The sequence below is a fragment of the Rhizophagus irregularis genome, chromosome 28, assembly GCF_026210795.1.
Source record: "Rhizophagus irregularis chromosome 28, complete sequence".
Taxonomy (NCBI): domain Eukaryota; kingdom Fungi; phylum Glomeromycota; class Glomeromycetes; order Glomerales; family Glomeraceae; genus Rhizophagus; species Rhizophagus irregularis.
The window spans coordinates 1,036,351-1,049,838 of NC_089456.1; the positions used below are offsets into that span (position 1 = coordinate 1,036,351).

A 13,488-nucleotide genomic window follows, 5' to 3' on the forward strand; every position below is an offset into this window, starting at 1 on the left:
GTGATTACGTATTATTTTTTTTTTGTTACATAAGGCATATACAATTTTATGTAAGCTTTCATATTTAGCGAAAAAAATCTTATACCCGTGAAATAAAATGTTAGTTGACATAAGAATAATTACACTTAGTTTCACGCTCGTGTCACTGTCATCTATTTTTAACTTCTATAGTTCCACAGTCTATTAATAAAACTTTGATAGAGGATAAATTCTTGTTTTTATACGCAGTATGAGTTTCGGATATATCTTTTACCTATTTAACAAAGAGAACATCCTTGTCCCTGTAGATCATTCGATATTCGGGCATATTTTTTTACCCATTTAACTAAGAGAACATCCATAGATCTTCATCCCCTGCAGACATTAGATATTTATAGGTACGAAAAAAGAACCTTATTCCTTTGATGGCTTCTCTCAAAAAGTCCACCCGCATAGCCCTGAAAATTGTGTCGTTGAATGCTCCACAGTTTATCATAAATGGGATTGATTCCCCTGAAACGGTTGTGTGTTGTTTTTGCTTTGATGAAGTGACTCCAATGCAAGGATGCGTCATAAGACCTTGCGATCATATATTTCATGCGAGCTGTTTTATAGAAGACTTCTGTCATAATAACACTAGTCGATGTCCAGAATGTCGTTCTGATTATCTGTATGAACCTTTCGCATCTAGAACCAGCCCTTAGCCTATGGAGAGTATTGAGTACACAGGGCCAGGTCTTCTTCCCAACAACGCATCAACCATGATCTCTGACAACACTTCTTCCACCGTAGATTTTACTGCGAACCCTCCATATGTATTTCCAAGCCTTGATACACTTGATATCTCTGTTAACCCTATCTCTTAAATTCAAATTTCAAGCATGACCAGGCGCAGGAATCCAAATCGGTCAGCAAGGCCTATCAATTTAACAGATGAATCTACATCCCGAAGGAGTACCCGGAGGGTATCTCGGTCACAATCTACAGATAGGGTGACGAACAACACTAGAAGAATTACCCGTACAGAGCGTAGAAACCAACTTGTGCAGCTGTTTATCCAAGACCTGAATACTGAACAAGGCGAAAACTTCATTGGTTTGCAAGACCGGATGGAAGTGAGACATAACGATATTTTACAACGAATTCGTGATCTGTATTTCGAGTCCGAACGTGCTGAAGTAAATGCGAATAATGCCTTTCATTTAGTTGTATCGACTATTTTTTGTTTTGGAGAGGCTATCAAAGATATGTACATGGCACTTTTATCAGAAAATGGTAATGATCATAATGCAAGAGTAGCGCTAAACAGAGAAATCGAAGCTCTCTTTCCAAGTGCAAGCTCTAGAGGAGTACTTAGAAAAATATCTCGGGCAAGGAATGTTTACGTAACGGCAGAACTTAGACGAAGGTATTTTTAATTTTATTTGTTATTCATTGTTCAAAATTATTTTAGTGCGCGCTCATTCAACATATCACGACGCATGGAGACGTTAAGAATTTAATTCAGATACAATTTTCTCATTTAGAAGTGGATGTCAACTCACTAGCTGTTTAAACGGCTTTCCAGCTTGGTTAGTGTTAAGCTTTTATTATTATTATTTTCTGGAAATATTTGCAATGTTTCTAACTTCTCAAATATAGGTCGTACCATGATCGAGTTAACCAAAATGTCCCAGATATCGGACTGTTATAAATAACCAAGGCACGGCCGAATTAGAGGATTATCAGCATATCTTCAACATCTAATAAGAAGATGATACTCTTATTAATTATTTTTTGCATATATATTATACTAAATATCCTTTAAAAGAATCATTAATGTATTATTCATTAAACATGTATTTTTAATATAAGATTAAAAATTTATTTGCGTCTTTGCAGAATTTTTTTTATGTGTATGTCTACATGTTTATAAACTATCAAAGTGATTGTTTTAGTTATTACAAGAAAATAATTCTAAGCGCAGAAGATATTCAGTAAAAATCTTGCCGAATGTATAGGGGCTATGCGACGTGCGAATCTCACATTTTTTTCTAAGACTATTTGTATTTATTTTTTGCGCATCATGTATCCAGTCACGCTATTATCATATCAACAAAACAATATTAAAATTTTCTGACAATCAATATTTCGCCTGGTCCACTCATTGCATTCGTGCCCAGAAAAAAACTGCAGATAAGAAAATACATTTCTTGTTTGGATTTCACAAATAAGGGTTTGCTTATCCTTCAGGCTCGCGCTCTTTTGTTCGAGTATTTATGAGAAAAAAAGCAGGGATGTGTGTGCTAATCGTCCGTGATTTGCAAGGGGTGATTAGCGAAATGGTGAAATTTAATTGGAGTTCCAGGAATCGTTTTACTCTATAGAATTCAAGTGCTATAAAAACGGTCATGTTTCGCTTCGCTCATTCATAGTCCCTCAACATTAGGAACCTCGCATATAGCATCCTAAAAAATCTAGGGGATGATATCAAGGATAAAGAATTTAATGAATTCACAATGCGAGAGAGACATCATTTCCCATAACTTTTGAGGCATTCACAACATTGCCTTGTGGGCATGTATTTCATAAGGGATGTATTCAAGAAAACCACTGCCCTTTTCTAATTGCACCGCAACAGTTAAGCCTGTTATCTAGGAGAATGAGCAATCAGCTTCAGATACGCCCACCAGTAATCCAAGAAGAGGTGTGCCGGATCAAGAGATGGATGTGGATGACTCAGTAAATTTTTTGAGATATGGATCCTTAAGGATTCCATAAATTGCTTCAGAGTCCTTAAGGATCTGTAATTTTATGGATTCTTTAAAAATCCTTATTGATTTGTAAAATATCCTTAAGGAATCTCTATAAGTTTACAAATCCTTAAAGATTCCTATATAAAAAATCCCTATGTATTCCTTAAATCTAAATCTTTAAAAAATTTTATTTTATATTTTATTTTTATTTTAAAATTGAAAAATCACGTGTATCCCGTGTTGTAATCTTAGTGCGTCCATATATCGATATGGAATTTTTTTTACGAAAATTTCACCCAGTCGCGCGCCATCATAGCCTTCTTCCCTCTCTCACCTTTTCCTTTTTTCGTCCTATTTCTTCACCCCGTTCTTTGCCTCTCTCTACAACATCTATAATGAAACGTTAAGTAACGTTTCGCTATTTTTTTTTTTAGACGGTTCTTCCAGGTTTCTTGGAGGCGATATTCTGGTAAGTTTTAAAACTTTTTTTATCTATTTCTTCTTCCTTTTAATGAATGGTTTCTAACAGTTCGTTTCTTTTTTTTAGGCTGTTCTTTCAGATTTTCTTACGGTAAGATATTTTTTTATTAAATTTTTTTTTATTTTAACAAAACATTAACTAATGTTTCTTTTTCTTTTTTCTTTTAGACGGTCAGGCCTTTTTCTTTTTTTAATCCTTGGCACGCGGCATTTCGGTAAGTTCAAACTACCGTGTTTTAATTTTGTTTTTTATTTTAACAAAACGTTAACTAGCGTTTCATTTTATACTTTTATTTCCTTTTTTTAGACGTTCTTTTTTCAAGTACTTGAACGTGAATTTCGACAAGTAAAAAAGATATATTTTTTTTTATTAACGAACTTTTACTAACTGTTCGTTTTTTTTAGATGACTGGGTTATCGGGTATTCAAACGGGACATTTGGCATGTAAAACAAAGAAATAATTTTTTCAATTTTTTTATATGGAAAACGTACACTTTTTTTAGCTTGTATACATGATACAATTCTTGCAACATGCCAATTAATTCTTGCTATTTTGGTGTTTATGTATTTATTGCCAATTGCCAATTACGTGCGAAACGTTAAATTTCAACTATAAGTGCTGTTGAAATTCTTGAATTATGGCAGCAATTATGGGATATATTTCAAAATTATTTAAAATGTCGTAACCGCAAAAAAAAATATTACGGTATTACATAAGCCGTAATTAATTTCGCAGCCGTTCCATAACCTTATTTCACCTATAATTTCACTAGATCATTATTATCATTATCATTATTATACATATGAAATTAATTCAAAATTTCAAAATTTATTTTTATTTTATATCTCGAAATGAAAATAGTGTCAGTAGAGACTACAAAGATACTTTCAAAAAGTAGTACAGAAAGAAACTGAAAAACTAAATCGCTTCACTCTGGTGAAAAGAAAGAAAAAAAGAAATAGCCAGAAAGCCCCTCTGGAACTAAAGGCTCACACCTAAAAAGAAAAACTATAAAAAAATTATAAAAATAAAAATTATGTAACCCAAAAATAAAATTGTTAAAAATACAAGAATAAAGAAAAACATCCAGTCAAAAAAGTAAACAATTCAAAATTTCATATCATCATTGTACATATACATACTAACACGTGACTGCTTATACTTAATATGTATGCTGCCAATCATCATCAAAATCATCATATGATATTTCATAATTTTGGGACTTGGAAATTTTTTTACTAACAATATCTTCGGTAAAATAAAATGAACTTATTTCAACCTTGCATTCATTTATACATTCCCAAACTTGATCAATGATATGCTCTGCTTGATGTAATTCATTTTCTAACCATTCAATGTTTGCTTCCTTGTGTTTCGATGAGTTCTTAGTTATGGATAATGATTTTTCTGCAAGTTCAACTTTCTCGCACTGATCGTACCTGAAATCACAAATTTCAATGAGTTTGGACGAAGAAATGAATTTATTGTAAGAATTTTAAGTCAAACGTTACAAACTTTAACTCATCTTCCAGCTCTAAACAACGGTCAATCTCGTCGGTATCTGAAGGATGATTCTTAATTATTTTTTTCAATTGATTCTTTATTACTTCCACTCTTCCTTGTAGCATAATCAATTCCACGATTACATCTACTGTTTGACCTCTCAAAAGAATATTATACTTGCTAACCGCTTTTTTACCTTTCTCTTCCATGAGGGCCTGACAGAAAATAATCATATTATTGTATATCTCATTCAATTTAGTGTCATAATCAGGGCGAAACCAGACTTGGATTTTTCTGGCTGCTTCTTGAGTCCTAGGACAATTTTCTCCAGTAACTACTGATGATTTAATCTGCTGAAGAGCAGAGCGGAAATCCTTAGCAGAGTTATATGTAAGTTTTATGATGCCATATTTCTCCCATTTAGAAATTTTTGATGGTACATCTTCCAATTGGTAATAAACAATAATCAAAGAATCACAGCCTGTTTCTTTAAGATCATTGTACAGAACATTTAGAAGTAACTCTATAGATTTCTGTTTTAGGTATTTTTTAATCTTTGCAGAATAAACTTTGTTATTCAAGTTTTTGAAAAGACTAAATACTCTCGTTATAAAAGTGGATTCATTTAAACCGATGAGAATCAAGAGCCGTATTAGTCGAAGAATAACAAACAAGTATAGCCGTTCCTTACAAATCAACAGCTCAAGAAGCTGTTGAACTTGATCAAAGGAATTTTTAACTGCAGTCAGATAATCTTTTCTATCATATTTTGGAAAGAGTGGCACTGCAGAATATGTGTCAAAGTAATTAACCAGATAAGATCGAGGAAGGAAAAAATCACAACATCTAGGACTAACTGCAAAAATCAAAGATGTTGCAAACTCCATAAGGGATACGAGGTCACCAAAAGCATCAGAGGTAACCAAATTGACCTTTTGATTTTTGCTTATAGCGTATTGAATAAATACTTTAATGTTTAAGATTGCTTCGATCACATGGTCAAATTTAAGATGGTGAAAGAATAATGAAAGTCGCTTTCCAACCGGAATTGCTCGGTGATATCCATTATGGACATCGCGGTACTCAAAACCAATAGGTAAATTGTTAGGGCTTAAAATCTTTTTTGTTTTTGACATTTCCCAATCGAACATATTAATACCCTGTTTATTCTTCAGCTGCTGAAAAACAAACATGCATTTTAGCATGACTTCAAAGTTGCTGACATTGTTATTAAGCTCGTATAACCATATCTTACGAGCAATTTTAATAAACTCTTTACGTGTGCAATCAGAAAGACTAGAAAGCACTATGCAAGTGACTTCCGGACAGCTTATCTGTGGTGATTGATAACGAATATGAAATTTAACTAGACTTTCAGCCCACCACCTTTGTAAGCGACGAACTTCTTTGCTTTGTTCTTCTTTAAGAAGTCGATGACGATACAACACATCCAACTTTAGCATTACAGTATATTGAAGGAATGCTAGTTCCAGACGTTTATGCAAAATTGATGGTGTTGTAATCACGTGATGATCCAGGCAATTTGGTCTTTCACAAGATGTAAACTTGTAACAAATTTGAGAACTTATATCTGGAATATCTCTACCCTTCTTGTTAGCATCCCAGATGAGCTCAAAAATACGCGAGGCAAGACACTTTGAAATTCTTAAGTGTACATTATTTACACTATAAATACGCTGATTATTCATGGCTTCTCCTACGTATTCATGCACATGGAGGAGCGGGTTACTAAATGGAATTTGCCTTTTTTGTGGATCATTCGCTTCTTTTATACAAAATATGTCTTCAAAATTCTTTTCTATTTGACTGTCCCGCTTTTTATCAACGATATTTCTTATAAAAGGAAGGGCTAATTCACACATCCATAGTAGATAATGCAGTCGTTCACGATGTCGATTTTTGATCTGAATCTCAGATAATTGTAGAAGGATTTGCAACCATATGTTTACCGCATAAAACTCAGTAGTAAGCTTTTTACGACTCCTAAAATATTGTATACACTCGTAAGTCTTATTAATATCCTTATCTAAATAAGCTGTGTATAAATTATATTCTTCCATTAAATCGTTCCATTTATCAGATTTCCTTATCAATTGTGATTCCATTTTCGCAATAAGCTCATTCATTTTAGAAAGATAGTGCTGCAGGGTGCTGGAATCTGTAATAGATACCATTATTTCATTCAATATATTAAATCTGCATATATATAAGAGGAACTCTAATATCTCTTTGATATCTTCATAATTATTAATTAATTTTTTATAAACTTCCACAGCCTCTTCAAATTTACCATATGAAATGGCAGTAGCATGATAATAAATTTTAATGTGATGAGCAATATTGCAATATGCCTTTTTGCTAATTTTTTGTTTGTATCTTTTAACAATAAATAGGTAAATATTAGAATATCATATTATTTTTACAAATCAATTAAATAGATGAATTAAATAGACTCACTTCAACATAAACTTAATTGCAATTTCATAAAAGAGACTATCTTTAAGGAAACCATCTTTATAGGCAAGAGCAGCATCATCGTACTTCTTTGCCTTTTCAAAATACTCACACGCTTTGTGCCACAAATTGGCCTTAAGATAACTACGCGCAGCAGATTCAAACATATTATGTTCGACATAAACATCGCCAGCTTCTTTATACATGCCAATGTACTAAGAATTATTGCAATTTTATGAATATCAGCTTAAAAGTTAATTCAAAAGCAATTAAATGTATTACTGTACATATTACAATACATATACTAATAAAATCAAGGCTCTACCTGATAGCATAAAGCTGCTTGGCCTGGTCTTGAACACTCTTTGAAAGCTTTAATAGCGTCATTGAAATTGGTTATTATAGTATCATCATCAGAATCATTTATAGAATCCTTAGCAATCTGCTGAAGATTATATGCATTGGCTAGTTTGCGTCTCTCTTCATTTCCACTTTTATCAAAGCAAAAAATAGCCTAAAAATAATAACTTATTTAGTTAACAATAATACTAAATATTTCAAAATGTATTATTACCTGTTCATATTGCCGCTGCTCAAAGAAATTTTTTCCCCGTTGATTCCATTCATATGATTCGCTCTTTTTAGCGAAATTGGATAAGATTCCGCCTTTACTTTGCTCTGTCTTGATTATATCAAGTCTTTTCCAGTATTTTCGAATTGGCATACTATACTCAATATTTTCGTCACATATCCAGAGACGCTGCCGAGCCCTGGTCACTGCGACATAAAGATTTTTGAACTCTGAAGAAAGGATGTAATGCCTTTCGTGAGAGAAAGTCTGAATGCCCTTAGAATTTTCGTTTAAAGCAGAAAGGATTACCCTCCACTAAAGTAATGTAGTAATAATATATAACTAAGAATGATTAATAAGTTATCTTAAGATGACCTGAAATATATATATATATATAAGATAACAAAGTATACGGTATGATATTACCTTTCGACATGCAGGGGAATCAGTAAAGAAATTATATAAAAGCACATCATTAAACTCCATACCCTTAGTTTCAAAAACAGTCATTACCAATCCAGCTTTATTAATTAGTTTTTCCACTTGCATTTTGGCTTTATTGTCACGTACAATAATCACTTGATCAGCACCAAATTCAATGAATGGGTTTTCGTCACCATCAACACGTCTAAGGGTATGATCATCATCAAGCTCGCTTCCTTCGCGATCCAGTAAATCATCTTTTTGGAACTCATCATAGAAAACGGGTTGTGGTCCACAAACCTTACTATGTTCACGTGATAGCCGGTCGATAGAATTAGGAAAAAAGTGCCAAATAAGATCAATTATTGAAGAAGCGAGCTTAAGGATCCCATTATGAGATCGGTAATTAATATCTAGCTCAAACCGTTTTGGGTTTATATCAACATTACTATGGTTAATTTTGACACGAGTACGTTCCCAATTATACATTAAGGCATATAAATCTATATTAAAAATAAAATATTTTTTTTTAAAGAAAATAGGAATATAATAATCGCTAAAAAATACTATATACATACCTTCGAATCGAAAAGAGGACCCTCGGGCAATGCATTGTGCTATATCTCCAGCTAAAAAAATGTTATTAACGCGGTCAAAAACCTTCAAGATAAGTGTTAAATCCACGATTTGATTATCCTGACATTCATCAATATATACTTCATGAATATGTGGACCACCGAGTGCTTTTTTTTTGGCAAGACGTAAAATTGCCAACGTTCTGCAAAATGGGATTTAAAACAAAATTAACTAATTCAGCTTAAAAATTTACTGAAAAACAGAGAGTTTTGTACATACCGATCTATTGAATCATAATGGCCATTTCGCGCCTTTTCTGCTTCATATTTTTCAAATAAATCGTAAATCCGATCTCGGTCATATGAAAATACCGGGTACTTCTTGATACTAATGCTTTTGTAATCTTCTCTTGATAAAAAATCTACTTCGGGATTTGAACCCTTAAAAAATGAAAGATCGAGATAAAAAACTATATATATATACAGTAAATATAAACAGAATTGATAGAGAACATCATGTTGCAAATAATTACTGATTAACATGCCTTAATAATAGAAAATTCAGCATAAACCAGTTCGCAATCAAAATCACAATTAAGACGATGCCAATATCTTCTCTGAAAGACCTTGTAATCAACAAAATTCGTTGTTTTAATGGAAGATGACTTTTGGTAAAAATTTTCTTTATCATATGAATCAATTTCATCTGCTGCATCTAAATTTCGTTGTTTGGTGATGCTCTTAATGCCATAAGTTTCTTGAAGCATTTTAGAAAACTTATCGTAAGTTATGAACAAAGGAAAATGGTGATCTGCCAGCTCATGAAATGAATTTGGAATATCATCTTCCTCGTTTCCCTCTTCGAACATTGAATCAATACCGTCTAGTACTTCTTCTTCTTCTTTCTTTCTTTTATATTCATAAAACTGCGTCATTGAAATTTTTTTCCCAGCAAGCATGGCAGACTCTCGCAACCTGTTAAAGTATTCCTTTACTCGATGGCAAAGATTGGGGCTCAATGTAATAAATATTTGCCTTATATTAAAAGTCTTATCATTGGATGACGTTTTACAGAGTCGTCTATTTAAGTATGAAGCAATCTGCCTAAAAATAACACATGTAGTCTTTCCAGTCCCTAGATATCAGGTATGTAATATAAAAAACAACATTACACATGGTTTCTAGTTACAAAGATTGAAACTTGAACCAGTCACTAACCTGATCGGCCAATAATAATCGCTGATGTAGGATTGTTAATGATCTCGTATTCTTTCTTGGATACCTGAAAAGTAAAATTAAAGCCTCCCAATGCAAGTGACTTGTATAAGTTCTATAAACAAAAATAATGCATTAATATATAGTAAATTCTAATCTGAATCCGAATTTTCATAATTTAATAGTAGATTCATACTTTACCCTTGATAAGGGAACAAATTTATTTGTAACAAGCATCTTATGAACCCCTAGCAATCTATCATCATCCATAAGTGAGTTATGCAATCCGTTTTCAGGAGATTCTGCTTCTTCTTCGTCTTCAAAAGTCATTGGTAAAATTACGTTATCTTCATTTTCTTGTTGGACCACACACAAATGCTTGGAAGTATAAACCTGATGAACTATCAAGAGGTTCTCTAATATTTCACGGATTTGTTTCCTATTGGCTGTGACAGCCCAAATTTTAACAAGCTGTGTGAGCGAATCACTACGAATGGAGAATCCATAATCAACCTGCCAGAGAATTTTCAGGCCATCACTATTCGGAAGTTCTATCTCATAAACGGGAATGGTATGAGTTTGGACCGTACGCCGTAATTCATGCCTGTCCCATTCTCCTAATGATAACTGCCCAAGTTTTTTCATGACTGCCCTAATCATCTCATGTGATGATTCCAATTGTCGCAAGTCTTTTATTGTGTCTTCGCTAAGTAGAATGTCCCAAGGTCCAAGTTTATCATCGTCATTAAATTCAAATGGAAGACGGTAATGACAATCTGATGATAATAACTCTTCTTCCAAAAAATATTTATCACGAGAAAAATAAGTAAGAGCTTGTTTATGACAACTTGTACATGGTAAGAAATCTATCAAAACCTAATTGAGATTGAATAGGGTTGTCAATTTTCTTAGCATAAGCTATTTTTGATTAAAATAGATTAAAATAAAAATATTACCTGAAGTGAATTTATTTTCCGTTGTTCAAGAGCAATCAAAAACTGAGGCAAGTCTGATGGCTTTTGGGGTGTCGGCATCTTTAACAGATCGAGGTACTGTTCATGCTCGGTAGATAGGAATGTTGAGTTATTGGGGATGTTATTGACGGCTCGCTTTCTGCTCCAATGTTGCTTCTTAGATTCCTTATTATTAATCCTGACCGTATCATCCAATATAGGTTGTGAAGAGTCCTTTTCGTTAACAAGTAGTGTTTGTTTTACACTTTGACTTCTTAGAGTTTGCAACAATGTGGTGCATGCCTTGCACACTGAAAACCCCTTTGAGAGTCGAGATGAGACATTCTTGTGTTTAGAACATTTCTCCACAAGAGCCGCAACTACGTCCACTGCTTTGAGCAGCTTTTCTTGCTCGATATGAATTATCATGTTGAAGTCAAATAATATGCGTCTTAGACAGCGACGACCATAATTCTCTGATATCAAAACTCCAAAGACACCATCTGCATCTAGGATTGCATTGAAGATATGATTTACTGTCAACATATTATTATCTTTGCTACCATTCCACCAAAGGAGTTCAATACAATTGTGAAGGAACTCTCCAAAGCCAGGAATGTCGGAATTTTGCAGGTTATTCGTGATAACATCGGTTATTAACATTGAGGTAAATTTATCGAGCGGAGTATTCATCAATTTGAGGTTCGGGGTAACTCGTAAATATTTATTATAAATGTATAAAATAAAAGTTTGTAGGGTTGGTATAAAGTAGGTACCAAAAGAGCGCGATAATTCGTCAAGGAACTTATCCAGGTCTAATTTCGGTGCGGTGAGACACCGTTCCAACAGGACGTACCGATCCCAACCATCATCATTTTGGGAATTTGTGAGGTTTTCCAACAGTTCAACGAGAGGCCTTTCAAACATCTCAAACATCTCTGTGGAATAATAAAATATGCTTATTTTTCTTAATGCTTATAAAGAATTAGGAAAAATATTTGTGGAAATCTGCTATTTCTTTATCAATTTACTCTATTATTTCCTAAATAAGTGGAAATTTATTAAAATATTACAAAGCGACAACAATGAGTTTATTTGAATTCAAGAAAAGAAGCAAAGATCGAGTGTGGTAAAAAACGAAGTATTAATAGTGTCACCGTAAACAATTGGCATATGATCTAAATGTCATATGATGATCAACATTTCAGATAAAGTTTAGACTTTGGAATAAGAAATCAAGATATTGTAATCTTTAAAATATTTCTGTTCATTAAATAAATACAAATTAAATATAATCTATATAATTCATATAAATGTGTATAATAAACAGATTGTTTCCGTTATGACAGTTATAAACTTTTTATACGTGAAAAACAAAAACTAATTAATTTATTTTGTGTTACAGATTTACAAAATTTGATTCGGTGAATACATTTATTCGTATATGATATGATTATGTCAGGAATCTCTGCTTTTACTTATCACCATGAAATAGAAAAAAACTTGTTTGGCCACGGAACTGCGATGATACTTTTACATTCTTATCCAATAACTGTGTTATTGTTATTACGCAGACAACCCATGATATTTAGTCTAGATGTAATGCGTAATAATATTTAACAATTATTATTATCTACCAACATGATCCTATTTGGCTGTGTAATAACGTATTAAAATTTCTGCATGCAAATTATTGATTTATTTTTCATATGCTATTATAAACAAGTTTCTCGTATAATATCTTACAATTTGAAGAATTCTAATTGGATCATTTCGTTCAGTGATTAAAAGCGATCGTAATATTAAAATATTTTTTTTTTTAGTTATATCAATACGTCCTGTATAAAGATACCTATTTAAACTTAGTAAATAAATCGTATCTGTTTAATTAAGAATTTTAGAAATCAACTACAGTGAAGTTTTAACGAATTAACATATTATTCCTTTGTCTCACAGACCATTGGTGCCCTTATGTCCCCATCAGTGTGTGATTTTCAAGTCTAAACATGTGTGCGGAAGGAATATGCTATAGGTAAGATCATGTGTGGAATTTATTATGGGTATTACAGTATTAAAGTATCATATTTATAGTGCACAAAAAAAATTCATCACATTATAGTGCGCAAAAAAATTTTTAGTGCGGATCCTACATTTACTGTGTATATATATATATAAATATTTTAACAATTATTTACTGTGCACACTTTAAAAGGATAATTGGATGTTTTATAAAAATGTCGGTCAGTAAAATCCTAATCGACTGAACAATGAGTAATTTCTGTTCATTTAATAAATACAAACTAGATATAAAATCGTCATGATTGTATACTCTTGATTACAGCGGTTGGTAAAGATATTGGTTTTTTATATAGTCATATTAGCTTTTATATAGGCAAATTTTAGATTTATATATTTTTTACTACTTTGACACTAGTTCACCTTTCAGTTTTTTTTTTCTGTAAAAAAAAATTTATTGAGGGTCGGCCATATCGATCAATGGTCTGTTCTTGTTGAAAATTGTTGAAATAGAGATTAATAAACTTCTTTTATGATAGAAATTATTAAGAATGTTTATAT

The 13,488-nt window shown here is 32.4% G+C and overlaps 2 protein-coding genes across 2 annotated transcripts; one reads left to right on the forward strand and one right to left on the reverse strand.

Annotated features, from left to right (window-relative positions):
* Positions 1 to 860: 860 nt before the first annotated feature.
* On the forward strand, positions 861 to 1,672 carry OCT59_018886 (uncharacterized protein; the record flags this gene model as incomplete). The annotated part of the gene is made up of 3 exons (XM_025311311.1): positions 861 to 1,387; positions 1,506 to 1,550; positions 1,621 to 1,672. The coding sequence occupies 3 exons, from the start codon at positions 861 to 863 to the stop codon at positions 1,670 to 1,672; spliced, it is 624 nt and encodes a 207-aa protein (XP_025173068.1).
* A 2,686-nt stretch (positions 1,673 to 4,358) lies between these two features.
* OCT59_018887 (uncharacterized protein) lies at positions 4,359 to 11,847 on the reverse strand (the record flags this gene model as incomplete). The annotated part of the gene is made up of 12 exons (XM_066135675.1): positions 4,359 to 4,635; positions 4,712 to 7,096; positions 7,178 to 7,389; positions 7,500 to 7,688; positions 7,749 to 8,060; positions 8,172 to 8,671; positions 8,747 to 8,946; positions 9,024 to 9,184; positions 9,289 to 9,878; positions 9,962 to 10,073; positions 10,160 to 10,834; positions 10,915 to 11,847. The coding sequence occupies 12 exons, from the start codon at positions 11,845 to 11,847 to the stop codon at positions 4,359 to 4,361; spliced, it is 6,546 nt and encodes a 2,181-aa protein (XP_066004941.1).
* Between the last annotated feature and the right edge of the window lie 1,641 nt (positions 11,848 to 13,488).